Here is a 23,261-nt window from a genome sequence, read left to right as displayed (position 1 = left end):
CAGAAAACACAACCGGTAAAACGGGGCCCCGAGGAATCAAGGCGATTCCCACCTGCAGCCGTTCAAATGGGCATCAGGACGCTGCCGACCAAGTGGGTGGTCCTTTTGCGTACAAATCTCACCCAAACAAGCCCTGATGCTTCCCAGATCCGGTCTCCTTATTTTAAATCACTGCATGTGGCAAATTAGAAAAGGAAATGGCACGGTGGTAGGAAAAGCCTAGATTCAAAAACAGCACCCCCCTACCCCCCTGCCTATGCCCCCCCGCACACCCCCCCCCCCCCCCCCCGCCACTGTCCCGATGAAAATGCTCTGGAATGAGAAAGGGGTAATGGTCGCACAACCTTGTGAATATACTAAAAACCATGGCCATACCCTTCGAAAGGGTGAACTTTATAAAATGTCAATTATCTCTCAAGAAAATTAACTAATTAGTTGTTTCAATGGGAGGGGAAAAAAATAACCCGGCTACTTAGCTCTAAGCAAACTTGGGCTTGTTAGTTAGCTGGTCAGAGCCTTAGTTTCCTCCTTTGCAAAATAAGAATGGTAGTTAGTACCTTACAGTTAGAACAGGAGACCGTTCTGAATATTAAACGTGATCGTGTAGGTGAAACACTTAACATAGTGCCTTGCAGGTAGTAGAAGCTAAATATATCCCCGTTCCTTTCCTCCTACGTGCCAATAAGAACTTTAAAACAATCATTTGCTCAGCAGCTTCACGATGTGGCAAAGCTCTAGGCAGCCTCCCGTCAGACAGCCTTGTCTCGGGCACGCTAAAGCCAGGATCAGACGGGAAGACAGAGACGCGGACCGCAGGTGACGCTGGCTGCGCCAAGACTGCAGATCACGCTGCAGCTGTGCAGGGCAGCAACAACAAGGGGGAGTCACGTGGTGTGAATACAGCTACGGAGACGGCCGTGGTCAAGAAAGTCAGGTGGGCACAGGGATTGCTGCCTATAATTCCAGTTTGGTATATAAACAGTGTCCAGCTTCCAAAGCAGCCACATCTTCCCCCAACACCTGGACAAATCTATGCGGCTACAAGGCAGCCCCGATGCTCAGAGATGCCCCTCGCCCCGGTCTCCCTGCTGTGCTTCCTCAAAACCAGAATCAACCAGAAACAAACCTTACACAACCGGAATCGTCTAGCACAGTACCAAGTCAGGGAATTCCTATTTTCAATGAGCTGCTCACTGTGACTACTCCAAAATCAGCCAGGACTTACAAAGTGCCTACCCAGCTATGTGAAAGATATTGTTGTGAGGGAGAAAAAGATGCCCTAGCTGGTTTGGGTCAGTGGAAAGAGAGCGTTGGCTTGAGGTCTAAAGGGTCCCGGGTTCGATTCTGGCCGAGGGCACATGCCCGGGTTTCGGGCTCAATCCCCGCCCCCCAGTAGGGGGCATGCGGGAGGCAGCCAATCAATGATTCTCTCTCATAATTGATGTTTCTCTCTTCCCCTCTCCCTTCCTCTCTGAAATCAATAAAATATATATTTAAAAAAAGAAGCACAAGCCATGTTCCTCGCCCTCGAGGAGGCCAGCTAACCTCTTAGTTTGAGAGCAACTCTTCACAGAGCATGAATAACAGGCGCCGTGCCTTGCACAGAGCAGCGGTTCAGTGGTTATTTGTTCACTGGGTCAATGAACTAATAGATGGCACAATAATAAAACAATTGTGCGAGTGTGAGGCTCACTCCAAGAACCACAAGATGGGTTGGAGTAGCTGGAAAAGGCTAGTGCCAGAGGCTGCTAGTTGCCTACTCAATATCAACTCTCCCATTTTCCCTTGTAACAGAGCCCCTGTTTTATATGAGGTGGCCATATGCCCAGATAAAACACTACATTTCCCAGGCTCCCTTGTAGCTAGAGGTGGCTATTGAAATCTAAACAGAAATTGTTCAGAGAGACTTCCGGGAAACTGCCTAAAAGGCAGACGGATAGCTGCTACTCACTCTCTTTCTTCTAATTCTTATCTGAAACAGGAATGCGATGACTGGATTTCCAGCAGCTATTTTGGACCATGAGGAAAACGTGAGGCGGAAAGCAAAAGGCAAACGAAGCCTGAATTCCTGATGACGGTGTGGTCACCATACCCTCCCTGCACTGCTTACTTCTGGGATTCTTTAGATGAGGGATAAATGAACCTCCCTCCTGCTTACGCCACTCTTCTGTGTGTGTTTTGTCTTATACAGCAAACCCATATCATAACCAAGACAAGGTTCCATAAAAAAGCCGGGCCTTGCCCTGGCCGGTTTTACTCAGTGGTTGGAGCATCAGCCTGCAGACTGAAGGGTTTCGGGTTCAATTCCGGTCAAGGCCACGTGCCTCGGTTGCAGGCTGGGAGAGGCAACCAATCGATGTGTCTCTCTCACACCGATGTTTCCCTCTCTGTGTCTCTATCCCTCCTTTCCACTTTCTATAAATATCAATGCAAAAAAAAAAAAAATTTAAAAAGCTAGGCCTCAAAGGAAAGGTTGGCGTTGCATCTGGGCAAATGGAGGTGGGAGGACATCTCAAATGCCAAAAAGAGCAGGGGAAAAGGCACTGGCAGGGATGAGCACTGGCCGGAAGCAAGTGGGTAGAAAGTAGGAAACAGGAAGCCAGATAATTAATGGTTCTGTAGATGTTGGGGGAGACAGGGCTTGACTGGGGAAGGACCAGAGACCACAAAGGAGCAAAACACCTCTGGAGCCCTAGCCGGTTTGGCTCAGTGGATAGAGTGTCCGCCTGCGGACTGAAAGGTCCCGGGTTCGATTCCAGTCAAAGGCACATGCCCAGGTTGTAGGCTCGATCCCCAGTAGGGGGTCGTGCAGGAGGCAGCCGATCAATAATTCTCTCTCATCATTGATGTTTCTATCTCTCCCTCTCCCTCCCTCTATACCAATAAAAAATATATGTAAAAAGAAAACCAAACAAAAAAACACACCTCTGGACCTGAGGAAGGTAAGAATGGAGAGAAAGAGATAAGACGAAAAGGCTTGGGGAACTTCATCACATGAAGATATGTGAATATGAGCTGTGTCGTGGTTCAGCCAAACGGAACGTTCCCGTACTTAGAACAGTCACAACACCACCACCTAAGACTTATTAAACACGTAGGTGCCCGCCCCTATGCTATGCCACTTTACACACATTATCTCACTGAAGCTTCCCAAGTCTATGACATACATCAAGCATGTCAAACTCAAAGGCTAACACGGGCCAAATAAACGAGGCATGCGGCCCGCGGGCCGCCAGTTTGACATGCTTGACATACACAGTTCTATCATCATCACCCCTACTCAGCAGGTACGAAACCTGGGGCCTAGAGAAAGTCAGGAACTTGTGCAACATGAGCCTCACAACCCTGCAAGCTGGGGAACACTTGCAGAGAGTGTTTGAACCATTATTCCAAAGCCAGGAAATTGCATGAAGATACTGACTTTAACACATAAAGATCCAGCGTCAAAGACAGAGTCAATTGCTTTATGAATAGTCTCCTAATAAGAAGAAACATTTTCAGGCTTGGTTGTAGAGGAGGAAGAACTTGCTAAGCCCACCCACATCCTCTGACTGACTACAGTGTTCGTGAGATGTAGATGGTTAAGGTGGGGGGGGCGAGGGGAAGGAGAGAGGCCAGCACTGAGGAACTAAGCAAACAGTGACGCAATATCAACTCCGGTTATAAATGAATCACAGCCAGCCACCAGCATATGCCTCAAAGAGTTCTTTAATGTCTTCTCCACAACAGGGAATGGGAAAAAAATTACTCTATCATACTTTTGAGTTAAGTTATTCAAACACATCCACTGAACACAAGGGATTTTTTTTTTTTCTGGAGCAAAAATCTCATTAGTCACTAACGGGAAGGGGAAAAAAAAACCCACCAGGTTACAAATGAACTAGGTAACATGAGTGAGTACCTAGCAGGAAATGCATTTCCCATGAAGATCAAAAATAAAAAGTCTTCATTGGCAGATTGGCAGAATCTGATAGCAGGGCTTTCCCACGTTGAGAAATCTGGAATTCTACAGCTGGCCAGGACAGCATGACTTGCTGAGAGCTAACAGTGCCAATTTGCCTGGCTGGCGTGGCTCAATGGTTGAGCGTTGACCTCTGAACCAGGAGGTCAAGTTCAATTCCCGGTCAGGGCACATGTCTGAGTTGCGGGCTTGATTCCCAGTAGGGAGTGTGCAGGAGGCAGCCTATTGATGATTCTCTCTCATCATTGATGTTTCTCTCTCTCTCTCTCTCTCTCTCTCCCTCTCCCTTCCTCTCTCTGAAATCAATAAAAATGTATTTTTAAAAAAGAAAAAAGAAAAAAGAGTGCCAGCTTTGTAAGACTGATCCAAGTTCAAATGCTGACCCCATTATAAACTGTTTGATTCTGGGTACATTTCTTTACCTCTCTAACCCTCAGCACCTTCACCTATAAAATGGGACTAATAATTTCCACCTGCTGATATGGCTGTGAGGCTTAAGGAGACAGTCTGCTGCTCCTGGTACTATGACTCTGACAGGACTCACTTCAGTGTTCTCTGCTTAAAATCCCAGGAAAGAAAAGGCCATAGGCTACAATGGAAAAAGCCTAGATCTCACCCTAGCCGGTTTGGCTCAGTGGATAGAGCATCGGCCTGCGAACTGAAAGGTTCCAGGTTCCATTCTGGTCAAGGACACATGCCCGGGTTGTGGGTTCGATCCCCAGTGGGGGACTTGAAGGAGGCAGCCGATCCATGATTCTCTCTCATCATGGATGTTTCTATCTCTCTCTCCCTCTTCCTTCCTCTCTGAAATCAATAGGCAATATATATATAGCCTAGATCTGGCTGGGAGGACCTACCTTAAGGACCATGAGTATGTGACTTTGGGGTTACTTTTAGTGCTCTAGGGTCCTCATCTGTCTGGAAAGAGGCAGGATTAGACCAAGTCTAAGATCTCTTCCTGTTCTGGGCTCTTGAATGTTGCCGAACTTCTAAATAACAGTCCTTAGCTGGTCTTTGCAGGATTTGACAAATTACCTGCTGGGAAGTTATTTCTTTATTTAAAAAACCTGTGATTTATACCTTAGGAAGCCAAAGAGCCAGGGAGAACGTTAACAGCAGGTCAGCAATGTTTGTAGTCTCAGCTCTTAACACAGAGGTATGAAGTAAAAACCTCAATAAATCCTTGTTGGATAGATGGATGGATGAATCAATGAATGAATGAATGAGTGAGTGGATGTCAAGGGTCAGCGAAAATAGAAATGAATGAATGAATGAATGAATGAGTGAATGTCAAGGGTCAGCGAAAATAGAGACTGCTCCTTCTCTACTGAGCAAAGTTTAATGCAAGGAAAAAATGCTACCACTTTAAAATATTAATGATATTTACTTTGTCATCTGAACTAAAACCAGAATATCAGATGAATAGTTACTACTAGTCAAAAGGATGCCTGACTCTGAAAGCACCTTTGGCTTTGGTCCCCAAAGAGTGCACGTGGCACAGGGGAGGCCACAGGCTGCAGAAGGAATGCATCAACCCCGAGAGGGACATGCCATTCAACCTCTGTGGCTGAGGGGGCCCAGCATGTCAGCACGAAAGGTAAAACACCAGGGCCTGCCCTAGCCGGTTTGGCTCAGTGGGTAGAGCGTCAGCCTGGGGACTGAAGGGTCCCAGGTTCGATTCCAGCCAAGGGCACATGCCTGGGTTGCGGGCTGGATGCTCAGTAGGGGGTGTGCAGGAGGCAGCCAATCAATGATTCTCTCTCATCATTGATGTTTTTATCTCTCTATCCCTCTCCCTTCCTCTCTAAAATCAATAAAAAATATTTAAAAACAAAACAAAACAAAAACACCAGGGCCTCCTCATGTGGGCATGCAGTTGTGGCTGCCCAAGAGTGCCCAGCTGAGGAGGGGCGGTCTAAAGTCCAGCAGGAGGTCTGCTCACCTGCGAGGCCAAATCCACCCTGGAGCCCCATGGATGGGCAGCAGCCCTAATGGCTGACCTCAGCAGCAGGTGGACTGGTCTTCTGGGGACTTCAGTGATAAAGAAAATAATAATAATGCACGCACACGGGTACACTACACACGTATGCACTTAATGGGCACTGTGTGCCAGATGCTTTGCTAAACTCTTTAATTATTTTATTGTCCTTAATCTTAATTCTCCAGAGAGGGAGGTGCTATTATTTGAACGCACAGGCTCTGGAGTCAGACTGCCTGGGTTCAAATCCGAAGTGCCACTTATAAGCTGGGTGACGTTGGGCAGGGTGACTGAAGCTCTCTGGGCCTCAAGATTCCCATACGTAAAATGGAAGTAATCATAGTGCCCATCTCATAAAGCTGTTGAGTGGTATAAGTGGGTTAATACGTAAAAAATGCTTAGAGCTGGAGCTGGCACCAAGGAAGCCCTTAGTAAGTTTGGGGTTGAAAAGGTCAGTGGTTTGCCACGGTCTCACACCGGGTGAGGGGCAGAACCAGGACACAGACAGAGGTATGACTTCACCGCACACATGACCCAACACAGCTGATCCTAGCTGTGTAGCCCCCGTGCCCCACCCCACTCACACCACCACCCTCATTCAAGGCAACATGGCCTAGATACCAACCAAGGCTGCAAGGTGCTAAAAGAAAGATACTAAAAGAAAAAGGGCATTCTGCTCGACCCGTGTGGCTCAGTGGTTGAGCGTCGACCTATGAACCAGGACGTCACGGTTCCATTCCCGGTCAGGGCACATGCCCAGGTTTCCAGCTCAGTCCCGAGTATGGGGTGTGTAGAAGGCAGCCTATCAATGATTCTCTCTCCTCACTGATGTTTCGATCTCTCTATATATTGGGAAGAAGAAAAAAAAGACATTCTAACTCATTTAAATTCTGATTTGGCTGTTATGTGTAGGAAAAACCCCCAAATGGATCTGCCCCTCATCTAAGAGAAAGCAGCCCTTTTCCAGGGTGGGGAGCTCCTCTGTCGCTGGGCCTGTTTTTTTCCTCTTTCTTTTTTTGCCACTGGGTCTTTAAGATGTCTCAAGTAATCTCTCTCCTTGAGACCCTGAGAGGAAGGCAGAGTCTGAATTGCCAATAAACCTGACCTTCAGTTAAGGATCTCTGAGTACAGAAAATGGGCATCATTGCTGGTGGAGAGGGAGAAACAACGTGAGGGCCAATCCAGCAAGAGAGACTCATGAGCTAAGATGACCACTCTGCCCTGGGCCCTGCCCTGCTGCCTGGAAGGTGCTAGAAAGAGCCGGAGCCGTGCTAGGAAAAACACATGCACCACAGAAAGCCAAACCATCTGTGATTCAGGGTGATCTGGAAGTGGGAGCACTGACTCAAGGAAAACAACCTGTGGCCATGGTTCGTGGACGCTGGGTAAATCTGTGCGCCAGGGTCTGTTCAAAGCCCTTAGAAATAACATTCCATCTATTCCTCAGAGCAACGCTATGACCTAAGCAGTGTTTGTTAGCCTCACTCGTCTTATAGAGGAAACTGAGACACAGAAAATTCAAATAACTTCTCCCAAGGTTATACCAGCAATCTGGCTTCAGAGCCCATGGTCTTTATTAGCATTTTCAAAGCTTTCTGTCCAACCCACACCAAGAAATAATTCTACATCAGGAACCAGTATCTATGCACATATTTATACATAACTGAAAATTTTTTAAATATTTGTTTTGTTTTAAATATATACTTTTATTAATTTCAGAGAGGAAGAGAGAGGGAGAGAGAGAGAGACAGACAGAAACATCAATGATGAAAGAGAATCATTGATTGGCTGCCTCCTGCACGCCCCCTACCAGGGATGGAGCCTGCAACCGGGAATTGAACCGTGATCTCCTGGTTCATAGGTCAACGCTCAACCACTGAGCCACAGCAGCTGGGCAAGACAAAGCTTTTAAACAGAATAATACTCACCATTACCATGTGCAATACACTCTGAAGCTTTCTTTTCTGTTCCATCTCATTTAAAATATAGAGGGTGTCCCCCAAAAATGTATACACACACTTTGAATAATTATGAAGGCAGTGTTTATTGAAATACATTTCATTTTCAAAACTGAGCTATCAGCTCTTAAAGGGTGTATGCATTTTGGGGGGGCATATTCAACAAATATGTACGGAACATCTAACATCTGTTAGATCCTGGTTTAGGCTTTGGGGCAATGTCAGTGAAAGTAAGAGACAAACATCCTTGCCCTCTTGGAGCTTACGTTTTACTGGAGAGAAAGATGGGTAAGATCCACATACAAAACCGTTGCATCCCAGGTGGTAATGGGGTGAGCGCAATGGAGAAAAAAACGAAGCAGGGACCGCCAAGGGAGGCCAGGCAGCCTGGCAATGCTTTCACTCCTCACCACATGATTTCAGTGGGCTGTCACCCACAGTGTGAAAACCCCTGGCGTGAATCCCTCCGCTCTAGTGCCTCTCTGTATGCCTGAAGTCTCTTTCTCCTAGATGGTGTGCCAACATGCAACATTTATGTGACTGTGTGCACACATGTACACATGTATAGAAGCATGTGGATGTGTGTACATACATGTATGCATGTGCCTGCCCACCCCCATTCACTTCCTCCCTGGGGAGGCTTTGGAGACAGGAGCAGCGCCCTCACCTGCAGTTGTGCAGGGGTCCCCTGCAGAGCTTGCCCTGAAGAGATGTCTGAAATACTGCCCAGGCACCGCTAGCCAAAGCCCAGCGGGCCAGACATGTGTCCTGGCTGGAGTCTTCAGTCCACAGGAAGGAGAATCTTTTTTTTTTTTTTTTTAAATCACTGATCCACCCAAAGGGGGCACCTTTTGTAGTGGCAGGCCAGGGGGAACACCAGTTCCTAATCTGCATCACGGTGCTCTCTGGGCTAGAGTGCCCTTAAGAAGAGAGGAGACAGATTTTATTCGAAGAAATAAAATCACTCCCTGGAGAAAATCCAGTGCATTGGGCACACCCGGCAGGGTGATTGATGTGGGTCTGAGGGGAGATGGGATTGGAGCCAGCTCTGAAGCAGCGCTGGACCGCTTGGGTAGCCTCCACTGAGGGCATCTGAAACTTGGCACTAGAGTGCAATCTTCAGACTCTTGCTTTAAGTTAAAGGGGCACATAAAAAAAAAAGACGGTACTAGCATGGGCGGCAAAAGCAGGATCTATGGGAAGAGCAGCCAATCTCTGCTAATGAATAAGTGTAATTGATCACAACAGATGACTTGATGGACCTTCCAAATGTGCTTTTAGCAACGTAGACAGTTTTTCATTCAAATGCAAACTTACCCAGATAAAAATCTAATAATGGAAATTTTGGAACAATCCCAGCATCAGTAATTTTTTTTTTTCTCCCTTCACTTAGCAGGAAAGCATCTGAAGTACTTGGTCTCAGCTTGAGCTAGACAGACACCAAGTCATACGTCCCTGTAGTTGAGGAGACCCTGACAGTCCCAGGGGACAGCAAAGGAGCAGTCACAGGCCACCCCACATCCCCATCCTTTCCTCCTCCCTGACCTGTGGCTGGAGACACTTATTCGAGAAATATTTATTGAGCACTTACTTTGTGCAAGACACCAAGCTGACGATCACAAGGGGATGCAAACTGCCTAAGACCAGGTCCTGCCCTCAGAAGAGAGGGCAGATGTGAGGGGAAACCACAAATGACAGGAGGTCCAAGTGGAGCCATCGGCTCACTCCAAGCAGGCTCTTCATCTTTCTGAGCTCCCGTTTCCTCCTTCATCATGTAAAGACGCTGCCCTAGACATGATCTCTGGGCACGAGGCCAGCTTGAAGACTCTGTAACTCTAAGCCTTTCCCTTCTCCCTCAGGCTCCTAGCTCCTAGGACGCTGACAGACCAAGTGCAGCCTTCTAGGAAGGGGGCCAGGCAGCAAAGGCAGGGGGCAGTGAGGATTATGTACCTTTCACCAAGTGACAACCTGTTTCAATTTGACGGGAACAGAGATACAGGCTGGAGGAGATGAGAGATAACGTTCAGAAAATTGAGTGGAAGATTTAGACCTCCGCATCCAGGAATCTGGGGGAACTGGCAGCCACCAGTTTGCTCAGAGAAGGATGCTATCAGTGTGGTGCAAAGGGATCTGGCCGGCCTGTGGAGGGTGAGTTGGAAGAGGTGAGAGTGGGTGACGTTGCAACAGACAGAGCAGAAAGGCTGAGGCCTAAGTGAAAGATTCCTCCAAGGTCTGGCCAGGCACACATTCCATCACCCCTGCCATCGCCATAATGTTTATTTTTATGAACCCGCCCAAGCCCAAATCACTCTGCACTAGGTGTTGGCTTTTTTTTTTTTTTTAAGTTCCACAAGTGGCTTCAAGGTAAACAGGTAAATCTTATCTCCCTTCTTCCCAGGCGCCTGAGGTTAAACAGGACCAACAAGGTGTGCCTGGGATGGGGTGCAGGAGGTGACCAGCAGCCCCCAGGGGGTGCGCGAAATCGGGGATCTAGAGAGGGGTGCGCCTACCTGCAGAGGAGCCGTCCTCGTGGTCTGAGCTGTTGTGGCTGCAGTCACTGCCCGGCTCCGGCGAGCTGTGGCTGGGCGAGTCCCGCTCGGGCACCCACAGTAAGCCCTTGCGCCGCCACCGGGGGTGGTGATCGCGGGCCCCGCGCCGGGGGGCCTCCTCCGTAGCGATGGGCGAGCCCCGCCCGTCCTTGGCCTCCGACTCCAGCTGCTCCAGGTCGCGGCTCCGGCGCTGCAGCCGCCGGCCCCCGGGGATCAGATGCATCCAGCGATGGGGGCTGCTCGCCCGCGCCGCCTTTTCGGCCTCCCCGCGGGTGCCGAACCGACAAGGGGCCACAAGCAAGTGGCCCAGGACGAATTTCTCGTTCAAATCCACCATCTCGAAGTCGTGGTCACTGCTGTCGCCCCCATCATCCGCGCCCGAGGCGTCCGGCTCGCCCTCCTCGGAGCCCCGCCCCGCCCGGGTCCCCGAGGCCGGCTCCTCGCCCGGGGACCTGGGAACCGCGCCATCGTGGCCCAGGGGCGCGCAGTCCTCCCGCGGCTTGAAGAGGAGGCGAGGCTGCAGCAGCTGCTGGTGGATGGCTGCGGTCAAGCTGCACACCGTGGCCCCGGCCCCCGCCGCCACGGGCCAGGCGGGAAGGTCCAGGCACACGCACGGAGTCTCGGCCTGGGCAGCCACCTCCGGATCGGGGCGCGCGGGTCCCGGGGGTTCGCCGCCGTCGCCGCCCGCTGCGCCCTCCTCCTCCCGCAGAGGCGGCGCCCGCTCCGGCCCGGCCGACGCCGGCTCCTCGGCCGAAGCTGCCCCGCCGCCGCCGCCTGCGCCCCCCCGGCGCCCGCAGCCCAGGTCCCGCTGCTCCCCGGCCAGCACCGACTGCAGGTAGGACACTTTGAACTTCTCCTCGGCCGACACCTGTTGCAGCCGCTTCAGGTTGAGCTTGCAGCGCTCCAGCTCCTGCTCCACGTCCAGCACCGAGTCCAGCCGCATGACGGGCGCCGCCTGCCCGGGGAACTCGGCCTGCCAGTGGCGCTCAAAGTCCTGGGGGTCCCACATGCCGGGCGCCCCCGCGGGCCTCGGAGCTCCGCTCCCCCGCTCCTCCGCTCAGCGGCCGGGGTCGCGCCCGGCTCTCCGGAAGCCCGCGCTGGCGCAGTCGCCTCCCCTTCGCTTCAGCCCCAGAAGAGAATAAGAGAAAAAATAAAGTTTTTCCCCTTCCGCCCTCGTGCCGGTTTTTTTTTTTTTTTTTTTTTTCCCCTTCTTCTGGTTTTCGCCTCCCTGACGTAAGCATCTACCCGAGGCGGAGGCGGGCGTCTGGGGGCCCTAGGCCCGCCCGGGCAGGACGCGCGGAGCCGCGGTCTGCAGCCCCAGCCACGGGGCGGGCGCCCTGCGGGCTCGGGCGCCGGGAGAGCCGGGCGGGGGCGGGGCCTCGGGGGCGCGGGGCCAGGCCTGCAGGCGCCTCTAGCTGCGCGGGCCGCCCGGAGGCTGGGGGAGGGCCGCGGCGCGCGTGCCTTCCGCGCCGGACACCCCGAGGCGCCCGCGACCCCAGGAGCGGCGGCCCTCGCCCCGCTCTGCGCCTCCCCGGCCGGGCGGGCTGCGCAGTGCCGCCGCCGCGCGGGCTCCCTGCACCCGAGCACGGGGCCGCGCGGCGCGGGGAGGCGGGAGTCCCCGTGAGGGAGCGAGTGGGGGCGCCTGGGCCGCCAGCCTACCCTTCGCCACCCGACTCTCCGCCGCCTGTTCGGCCTAGGGTCGGGGCGGCGCCTGGACCCCGGAGGGAAGGTGGGGGAAGGCGATGTGGCGCGGCAGGTGTCGAAGGGAGGGGTCTCCTGGCCGCGGAGTTGTCCTTCCCGGCATTTACTGAGCGCCTTGAACTTGATTAAAATCACAGCGCTATCTAACCCAAACCGGGGGTAAAACTTTACTGTGTTGTTGTTGTTGTTGTTGTTGTTGTTGTTGTGTGTGTGTTTAAAGTCACCTAAAGCGTTCTCTCCGCGGCTCACTAGAGCTTTTGGGGGAAGAGATAGGCCAGGGTGACAGCCCCGATGGCTTTGCTCAGTGGCCCCTGTGACTGCATCAAACCCCGACCGCACGGGCCCTAGACCCCTGGGTGTCTAAGAGGACCCTCCACTCCTCTTTGTGGCCTCAACAACTCCCCTGGGGGCGGGGAGGGGAGGAAAAGGGGAAGCTGGGACAAGCGCCTGGACTGGCAGTCAGTGCAGGGTGGCTGGGGACCCCCGCTTCACCCTCCCCTCCACACCGGGCTGCACCACCCTTTTCCAGGGTCTCTCCCCCTGTCCGCATGGGAGATAAATGGTCTTGTGCGTTAAGGATGAGTAAACTGATAGTCTAAGAGACTAAGTAACTTGGCAGCTTGAAATTCTTCCTGTCCTCAAAGCCCCCTGGGGACCAGCTAAACTCCCAGCCCCCTGCCATGGCCTCTCACCTGAACCATCTGAGCAGCCCGCCCTCGTCCTGCTTTCCAATCCCTTTCAACCCACCCCTCAAGGCTTGGCACTGGGAAGACACCAGGACCATCATTCTTACCCACAAATGAGGTAGCGCCATGCTCCTGCTCAGAACCCTTCAGTGGCCCTTCATCACCTCCAGGATGGAGCCCAGATGCTGTAGCCGGACCAACTCCAGGCTGTGCCCAAAGGCGTCTCACTCTTTATGGGTGCCTTTTCCTCTTCCTTGGAACTTCTGTCCCTGCACATGGGCACAACTCCCTGCTGCCTGAGGACGCCAACCCTGCCTTGATCCCCACCTTTAAAGGATCCCCAGTGAAAGGAAGCCTTTTCTGGCCTCTCCCCCTTTGTGTCACCACCCCATCTTGGACATGTCTTTATCTTTGCCCTTGTTCCACTTTATTATAATTACTACAGGCCCGATGCATGAAGATTCGTGCAAGAATAGGCCTTCCTTTCCCTGGCTGCCAGCACCACCTTCGCTCAGGCCAGAGCCGCCTTCCGCCTCTCGCCTTGTCGCATCAATTTGCATATTCCTTCTTATTGGCTGTGGGCGCTGCATCTTTGTCACGGAGTTATGGTCAATTTGCATATTCTAGCTTTATTAGATAGGATTAGTGACACTAGAGGCCCAGTGCACAAAATTCGTGTACTGGGGGGAGGTCCCTCAGCCCACTTGCACCCTCTCGCAGTCTGGAAGCCCTCGGGGGGACCCACAGGGAGCAGGCCTAAGCCGTCAGTTAGACATCCTTAGCACTGCTGTGGAGGTGGGAGCGGCTCCCGCCACCACCGCTGTGCTCGCCAGCCATGAGCCCAGCTTCTGGCTGAGTGGTGCTCCCCCTGTGAGAGCGCACTGACCACCAGGGGGCAGCTCCTGCATTGAGTGTCTGCCTCCTGGTGGTCAATGCGTGTCATAGCAACTGGTCATTCCGCCGTTCGGTTGATTTGCATATTAGCCTTTTATTATATAGGATCTTTTGCTTCCCCTACTTTCAGAACCCTTCAAGGGGAAGGGATTGTGTCTTTTCCACTTTTGTATTCCTGCTGCTTCTTGCAGAGTGTGATAGAGGTAGCTGATCATTGTTGAACGGAGATGAAGGAAGCAATGAGCAAATGAACAGACAGCTGAAGGAATACCCATCTTTGGTTTCCTCCTTGGCTTCTCCAGGTGTGAATCACTCCAGACTCTGAGCAGATGTACCTCCCACAGTCACTTCTCAACTCTGGAATTTCCTTCCTTAACAAAGTATGTGTTTACTCATTTTTCCCAATAGCCCTTCTTCCTTAAAAAAAAAAAAAAAAATTGGTGTGCCACTGGCATGACTCATCACAGTGTTTATCTTTCTACCTGACTGCTATGGGGAAATGGACGTGTTTTAAAATACGTTAATTGAGAATTCCCCAGTTTGTATGATTTCTCAATTATTTACCTAGTCCCTCAAGTGTTCTCTCCCACCTGAGATTCATTTTTTAAAGGACTTTATATATATATATATATATATATATATATATATATATATATATATATTATTGATTTCAGAGAGAGGAAGGGAGAGCAAGAGAGATAAACATCATTGATGAGAGAGAATCATCTATCGGCTGCCTCTTGCGCCCCCCCTCCCCCCACACTGGGGATTGAGCCTGAAACCCAGGCATGTGCCCTGACCAGGAATCGAACTGTGACCTCCTGGTTCATGGGGTCAACGCTCGACCACTGAGCAACACCAGCCAGGCTGTCCCTACCTCTCTAGAGGCCACCACAAATCTCCTTTGTCCACTGGGAAGGACTGAGGAGCTCCCAGTGCCTACAGCAGGCAGTGCAGAAGTATTTTATCAAGTGAAGTCCACAAGCATCTTGGCCTCTGTTAAGATTTCAGAATGAGAAAGGTAGCACAGCAGGGATGGATGGCCTGTCAACAGCATATTGATCGGAAGATGTTTCAATACGTATATTTAAATGCACAAGGGGGTGTAGGGTGGGCGGGCGGGAAACTGTTACTATAAGCATCAATTTCTGGGTTCTCTGGGAGGATAGTTTCAACTCTGTCCTTTAATTAAAGCAGCAGTCTGATTCCCTTTTGGTACAAGGGAGTTGTTACCAATACCACTAATTTTTTCCAGGAGGACCAATATAGCTGGAATGCCAGCATCCATCTTCCGTAAACAGATCCCAGGAGCAACCTTCATTGTCTCTAGCTGGTGGATAGTTCAGCTTTATGACTTGGCTTTGGGTCATCATGGGGGCAGGGGTAGAGCGGCTGACATTTATTGAATCCACACTTCTAGTTGCCGTATATCTTTGATCTCCTCTAATGCCTCACAACAACCCTGTCAAGGACATATTATTGTTGCCACTTTGGGGGAAGAGAGAGAGAGGAATGGAAGATTAAAGAGGTTAAAGGTCACAGCCAATCTGCTGGATTCTAAAGTCCAGTAGCTTTGCAAGGACTTGGCCCAGGAACGTCTGTCGTTAGCGTTCATTTTTTCCAATAACTATTGGTTGAGCACCTACGAGGTGCCAGGGCCAGGCATTGAAAGTTTAAACTCTGTCACCTGGCAGATGAGACTTTTCACAATGGATCCCCTGACCCAGCTTACTTTTCCAAGCCCATTTCCTGAATTTCTTCTGCTTGCTGAACCCATTTAACCCCCCGAATCTGAGTCACCCTCTGAGCAGATGCCTTTTGTGTCCCAGGCCACCTCCCTGCGGCCCATCTCGGATTTCTCCTGCGGCTGCAGTGGACAGTTCCCACGGGCTGTGAGGATCCCACTTCAAGCACCCACCCGTAAGACTCTCAACTTCATTGCCACAGGCTTTTTCTCAAAATCACAAAGCTCTGCGTGGTGTCCCGGATGGAAGCTTCTCTGGGGGAAGTCATTCCCAGGAGCATTTCATGGCCAGTGGAGTCAGGAGTTGGGTAATAAGTGCCTCAGGTGCTTCGGATGCATTATTTTTTTAAAAATTGATTTTAGAGAGCAAGGGAGAGGGAGAGAGAGAGATAGAAACATCAACGATGAGAGAAAATCATTGATCAACTGCCTTCTGCACACCTCCTACTGGGGATGGAGCCTGCAACTCGGGCATGTGCCCTGACGGGGAATCGGACCGTGACCTCTTGGTTCACAGTTTGACGCTCAACCACTGAGCCACACCAGCCGGGCTGGATGCATTTCTGAGGCGTACTCCGCTTGTTTGCTCCGTGGGCTCCAACAGGAACGAGCCCAGTTGTTCATAGTGGTAACCGATCCAGAATGAGCTCTCCATTGGCTTTTCCTTCTCCTCTGTCTCCCTCACTCCTGCTTCCTGGGATAACCTCCCAACTAAAATACACACACCCGGTCTCTGTGTCAGTTCCTGCTTTCCCCCTCAGGCTCCCTCACCGAGACACCTCCAGCTCTCCATGCCCTCTGTGAGACAGACACACAGGATGCTTCACCATTCCCCCGTTACCCCTTGGTCTCTCGCGTCTTCCTTTGCCACGCTGCTTCCTCCTTTACCAGGTGAGGTCCTTTTTTTGCCTGTGAAAGCCCAGCTTACCTGTGGCTTTCTCTTTGAAGCCTTCTCTTCCCCAGGTCCAGTTAGGCATGCTTCTCTACCGAGGGATTTATTTGCCTTGGCTCCAGGACTGGTCATGCCACACTGTAAGCAGTTCCAGGGCTTTTGAGGAAATCCTGGTTCTAGCCAGCTGGCATTTCTTATTCCTCCAATTGCCACAGCCCCTAACCCAGTGCCAAATAACCACTGTCTCGTAGGTGCCTGTTGAGTGAATGAATGACTGATGAGTGAGTGAATGATTAGTATGCCACTTGGACTCTTTAGCCCTTAACTTCATATCATCTTTTTTTTTTAATATATTTTATTGAGTTTGTACAGAGAGGAAGGGAGAGAGATAGTTAGAAACATCGATGAGAGAGAAACATCGATCAGCCGCCTCCCGCACACCCCCCACCGAGGATGTGCCCACAAACAAGGTACATGCCCTTGACCGGAATCGAACCTGGGACCCCTCAGTCCACAGGCTGACACTCTATCCATTGAGCCAAACCGGTCTTGGCTTCATATCATCTTAAAGCAGGACCAACTTTAGCCAAAGGAAGAGTGGAAAGACACCTCTGAGGTCATGCTGCCAGGACCTCTGCTTTTTCTTTTTTTAAAAAATTGATTTTAGAGAGAGGAAAAGAGAGAAAGAGACATTGGTTTGTTGTTCCATTTATTTATGCATTCATTGGTTGATTCTTGTATGTGCCCTGATCGGGGATCGAACCCACCACCTTGGCCTATAAGGAGGACACTCTAACCAAATGAGCTAACCGGCCAGGGCCTACTTTTTAAAAAATTCCTTTGGGCACACAAGCAGCCTCTATGAAAATGTAAAATTTGACTATCAGCCATGCACACTTCAGTGTGAGCTGCCTTCACCCTCGCTTTCTTCAGGGTTATCTGAGGTTAGTGTGAAAGAGCTGGGAGTTTGGACTAGGGAGGAGAATGGAAACAGTGCAGACAGCAGGGGGAGGGTAACCGGGAAAGGACTGGGCAAGGGTGGGACCGGCAATTTTGAATGCTGAAGGTGTGGACATGAAAAAAGGCCCCTCCCTCGGAGTACCTTTTCCACCAGGCTTATTTCCTTGAATGCAAGTTCTCCCGACTAGAAATTAGAATAACGGGGAGTTATTAAAATTATTCAGTAGAACTTCCTCCAATACCAATTCATTCAGCATCTCAGGAATGGGGCCTAACATCAGTATTTTGTTAACTTTTTGGCTTTCTTGAGGTATCCTATCTAATAAAAGAGTAATATGCAGATTGACTATCACTCCAACACACAAGATGGCTGCCCCCATGTGGTCAAAGATCCTGCCCCCATGTGGACACAAGATGGCCACCACAAGATGGCCAGCAGAGGAGGGCAGTTGGGAGGGACCAGGCCTGCAAGGGAGGGCAGTTGGGGGTGATCAAGCCTGCAGGGGAGGGCAGTTAGGGGTGACAAGGCCGGCAGAGGAGGGAAGTTGGGGGTGACCGGGCCTGCAGGGAAGGGCAGTTGTGGGGGACCCAGGCCTGCAGGGGAGAGCAGCTGGGGGTGACCAGGCCTCTAGGGGAGGACAGTTAGGGGTGACCAGGCCTGCAGGGGACAGCAGTTAGGGGCAAACAGGCTGGCAGGGGAGCAGTTAGGCATCAATCAGGCTGGCAGGGGAGTGGTTAGGGGGTGATTAGGCTGGCAGACAGAAGCAGTTAGGGGCAATCAGGAAGGCAGGCAGGCGAGCAATTGGGAGCCAGCAGTCCTGGATTGTGAGAGGGATCCCAGATTGGAGAGGGTGCAGGCTGGGCTGAGGGACACCCCCCCCATCCATGCACGAATTTCGTGCACAGGGCCTCTAGTAATACAATAAATTCATTTGTTTTAATTATGCAATTTGATAAATTTTGGTAATTGCTCTTGTATTTAGGTATCTGATCCATTTTGAGTTAATTTTTGTACATGGTGTGAGAGAGGGGTCCAACTTCATTCTTTTTCTTCCTTAAGATTTGTTGAGATGTAAATGATATATAACATTGTATAAGTTTAAATCATACAACAGGATGCTTTAATACATGTGTATATTGTGAAATGATTACCACAATGGGGTTTGTTAACACAGCCATCACTTTGCATAATTACATTTTTTATGGTGAGAACATATAAGATCTACTCTCTTAGCAATTTCCAAGTTTATAATACAGTATTGTTAACTATAGTCACTTGCTGTCATTCGATCCCCAGAATTAACTAGAAATTTGTACCTTTTGACCGTCATTTCTCTATTTCCCCAGCTCTGGCAACTATCCACCATTCTACTCTGTTTCTCTGTGTTTAGCTTTTTTAGATTTCACATATAAATGAAATCATACAGTATTTACCTTTATTTGTCTGACTTATTTCACTTAGCATAATACCCCAAGGTCCATGGCAAATGGCAGGATTTCCTCCTTTCTCATGGCTGAGTAATATGCCACATACATGTATAATAGTCTATATGTATGGATAATATTGCATATATATATATATATATATATATATATATATATATATATATATATCACATCTTCTTTATCCATCCATCTGTGGGTAGACACTTGGCTATTGTGAATAATGCAGCAATGCACATGGGCTGCAGACATCTCTTCAAGATAGTGATTTCATTTCCTTTGAATATATACACAGAAGTGGGATTACGGAATCACATGGCAATTCTATTTTTAGTATGAGGAGCAGTCACACTATGTTCCATAGTGGCTGCACCAATTTACATTCCTGCCAATAGTGTGAAAGGTTCGCTTTTTTCCATCTCCTTACCAATACTTGTTATCTCTTGTCTTTTTGATCATACACATTCTGACAGGTAAGAGGTGATATCTCATCATGGTTTTGATATGCATTTCTCTGATGCTTGGTGATGTTGAGCATCTTTTTATGTACCTATTGACCATTTCAGTATCTTCTTTGAAAAATGTCTATTCGGGTCCTTTACCCATTTAAAAATAGTATTATTAGTATTTGCTATTGAGTTTGTGAGGTCCTTGCATATTTTGTATGTTAACCCTTATCAGATATGTGGTTTGCAAATATTTTCTCCCATTCTATAGGTTGCCTTTTCATTTTTTAAATTTTGTTTTCTGTGCAGAATCTTTTTGGTTTGATGCATTCTCACTTATTTATATTTGGTTTTGTTGCTTGTGCTTTTGGTGTCATATCCAAAAAAAAAAAAAAAACAGTGTTAAGGAGTTTTATCCCTGTTTTCTTCTAGGAGTTTTATGGTTTCAGGTCTTGTTTTTTAAGTTCTTAATCCATTTAACTTTTGAGAGTAGTGTAAGATAGAAGTCCAATTTCATTCTTATGCATGTGATGATCCAATTTTTTCAACACCATTTATTGAAGAGACTGTCCTTACCCCCATTGAGTGCTCTTGGCTCCCTTATCAAATACTAGTTGAGCTATCTGCAAGAGTTTATTTGCGGGTTCTCAATTCTGCTTCACTGGTCTGTGTGTCTATTTTTATGCCAGTACCATACTGCTTTGATGACTATGGCTCTGTGATATAGCTCAAGGTCAGGAAGCATGATGCTTCCAGCTTTGTTCTTCTTTCTCAAGATTGCTTTGACTCATTGGCGTCCGCTATGTTTCTACACACTAACAACAAGATATCTGATCCTTTTTCACTCCATGGATCAGTTATGCGACCTTCACGTTTGAAGGGAATTTCTACCCAGATAGTGTCTTCAACTGGGAATATTTTGTTCCCTTCCCCCAGCATAATAAGCAGAACAGCCAAATGGAAGAGATGCCTAGGACAAGGTATGAGGGAAGAGCTCAGAGCTTCCATAGCTCTTGCCCCACCCCCACCCCACCCTGCTTTTGTTTGTCATCATTTGTTAAAGAAGTTGTCCTGTGAAGTCTCCTGCAGTTTGTATTTTGTTTGGAACCTTGTGGTATGTCCTTCCTATGACTTGCTAGTTAGATCTAGAGTCTTGATCAGATTGATGTTGGGGAGGAGATAAGACTGCTTCACAGGTGGAGTTCTGTTCTTCCGTCAGAAGGCACATCAGGCCATCATGTCCGGCGATGTCTCTACTTGTGATGTTAGCGGCCATTGGGATGATTGCAGGTGGTGTTGTGCCATCATTCCTTCATTTAGGAGCTGGAGAATGTCTACAATGAGAAGCTTCTCCTCATCAACTATTTGGTTACCTAAATGTTCAGTTCATAAAGGAAACACATGACAGATGCTTGATTCTTTACCTTTATTTTCAATTTTTTAAAAATAATGAGTTGGTTTACTTGTGCCCTTGAATGGTAACCAATGAGGTTTTCTTTTGTTTTGAATTGTTTTTAGTATAATGATAAATTCAGGGATTTAAATATATTTGTGTATTTTGCTCCACTGTAGTTGTAATCTTTATTGATGTTCAAATTTTCCCATCTTTGGCCGATGGGAGCCTCTTCGTGTTGCCTTTCGAGGCCTTTTGCTATCAGTCTAGTTGGTCTTTGGTAGTTTTGCAGCTTTCTTATTTGATAAGATGTTCAAGGCTTATCTTGTGTATTTCCTGTCCTGAAAATAAAATTAGACGTTTCTCCAAAGAGCCTTGGTTCCTTTTAGTGAAAAATGGCATTTAGAGACTTCAATCAGGATATTAGGCATTTATTTCTTTTGCGTTGATCATGGTTTATATGCCTCTTCAGTCAAAAAAGCTAGAAAATATATATAACTACTCATGATGTAGTTTAAATATATATTTAATATTTTCAACAAGATTTTTACTTAATCTCATAGATCTCACTTTATCTTCATTTTCTCAAAAAAGAACCCTTCTTCTCAATAATACAATTTTGGTTACTCATACAATAGCATCCTGGAATTTGTCATTAATTTGCATGTCATCTGTGCCCAGAGACCATGCCAATCATCTCTGTGCCATTCTAAATTTAGTATATGTGCTGCCCAAGTGAGAATAAACTTTATAATCTTTACCAATCTGAAAGGTGAAAAAAAATGTATCTCATTCTAGTTGTATTTTGCATTTTTTTGGTAATTAATGAGGCTGAGGGTGTGTCTTTTTATTTTAGGCAAGTCCTTTATTAAGCTTTCCCCCAAAAAATTGTTGGTATTCTCCACAACAGCATTTCCCAAACTTCAGTCATCTTCACAGTATGTTTTTTCCTAATTAACAAATCACCCATGCTATTTTTTACTGAATATATTTTTAGTTACTGAGCCCTCCTAAGCAGTCATATACGAGCCTAATAAACATTAATAGAGCCCTGGCTGGGTGGCTCAGTTGGTTGGAACATTGTCCCATACACCAAAAGGTGGTGGGTTCGATTCCAGATTAGGGCACATACCTAGATTTTGGGTTTAATCCCTAGTCAGGGCGCATACAGGAGGCAACTGATTGATGTTTCTTTCTCACATATATGTTTCTCTCTCTCTAAAACCAATAAACATATCCTCCAGTAAGGATAAAAAATTAATTAATTAAAAATATTAATAGATTTGGTGTCTAGTTATATACTTTCTGCTGGAAACCAAGATCAACAGTAATTAATATAAATGCGAGAAGTCCGTCAGAAGGCTGACCTGGGCTCCTTTGATATTCACAGGGTGAATATTTGCATTTTATTACCTACTGCTGACTCAATGGCCTAAAGCAAACTCCCCCCTAACCTGATAATCTTTTTTAAAAAAATATATTTTATTGATTTTTACAGAGAGGAAGGGAGAGGGATAGAGAGTTAGAAACATCTATGGGAAACATTAATCAGCACACTTCCCACTGGGGATGTGCCCGCAACCAAGGTACATGCCCTTGACCAGAATCGAACCTGGGACCATTCAGTCCGCAGGCCGAAGCTCTATCCACTGAGCCAAACCAGTCAGGGCTAACCTGATAATCTTGTTGTTTACTAAACATTACCATTGATATGTCTGTTTGCATTCCTAAACGTCAATTGTGTATTCTAGTAAATAAAAGCAGCTGGGAACGGGAGACTCAGGGGAACTTAACTACTACAGTTAAGTTTTCCCTGGCTTCCCCCCATAATTCCAAATTAATATTTCTTGTCTTGTGTGTCAGTTTGCACGTCAGCTCTTTCTCCAAGCCTTTGAACCCGAAAGCCACGCTGGCCGAGGCTTTTCACAACTTCCCTAGTACACATTAGCATACATATATTACTCTTAAAATTAAAAAATGGGTATCACCTGAAATCACGTCATGTACTTCCCACCTGTGGGGTGAGCACCACGCTGTGGGAATCACTGCCCTACAGGCTTTGGCACTGTCACCGAAGGGAATGAGAGATGCCGGTCATTGCCCCATGTCAACATATCTTTCATGAGAGACTCTGCTCTGAGGAAACCAGACCAAATACCTGCCCTCACGTGGTGCTAGGGCAGCTGCACAATCACAACAACGTGCTTTTACCACTTGATGGGGAGAGCAGGACCTGGGCCTCGATTTGCAAAGCTGCTGTGAGCCAAACCACATCGCCACTCTAGCCCTTGGTTTCCTCATCCATAAAATGGGGAAGTTGGCGTGAATGACTTGAAGTCCCTTCCCAGTTTAAAGACAAAGTGTGTAACCCTTCCATCTTCATGCAGAGTTCCTAGTTTACAGCCATTCCTGTTCTCCCGTCTGAGTTCCCAGCTCAGGACTGGTGGGAGGTGGTCCCAGTCCATGCCAGCAAGCCTCTCTCTGGTGACACTGACAGAGGACTCACGCCCAAGCTGCTAACCAGCCCCCAAGTGGAGCTGAAGAGTTAAAGCCCGGTGTCCAGATCATGGGAACTGAGGGCAGGGCAGGGCAGGCTGTGTGATCCTCACAAGAGGGGTTGCCTCAGGTAAACTCGGGCAGCCCTGGGCAGGGCCAG

At 48.5% G+C, this 23,261-nt stretch overlaps 1 protein-coding gene across 1 annotated transcript in view; it reads right to left on the bottom strand.

Annotated features, from left to right (window-relative positions):
* Positions 1 to 11,734, bottom strand: part of ABR (ABR activator of RhoGEF and GTPase) — a 187,868-nt gene extending 176,134 nt beyond the window's left edge. The window contains exon 1 of the mRNA XM_079798863.1: positions 10,408 to 11,734. Coding sequence (XP_079654989.1) covers positions 10,408 to 11,455 — 1,048 coding nt within the window. The 5' untranslated portion in view covers positions 11,456 to 11,734. The remainder of the gene's footprint in view (positions 1 to 10,407) is intronic.
* Positions 11,735 to 23,261: the final 11,527 nt, after the last annotated feature.

The sequence above is a fragment of the Cnephaeus nilssonii genome, assembly GCF_951640355.1.
Source record: "Cnephaeus nilssonii genome assembly, chromosome: 19".
Taxonomy (NCBI): domain Eukaryota; kingdom Metazoa; phylum Chordata; class Mammalia; order Chiroptera; family Vespertilionidae; genus Cnephaeus; species Cnephaeus nilssonii.
Note: the sequence above shows the minus strand (reverse complement) of the source record. Positions and strands in the feature narration are given on the sequence as shown.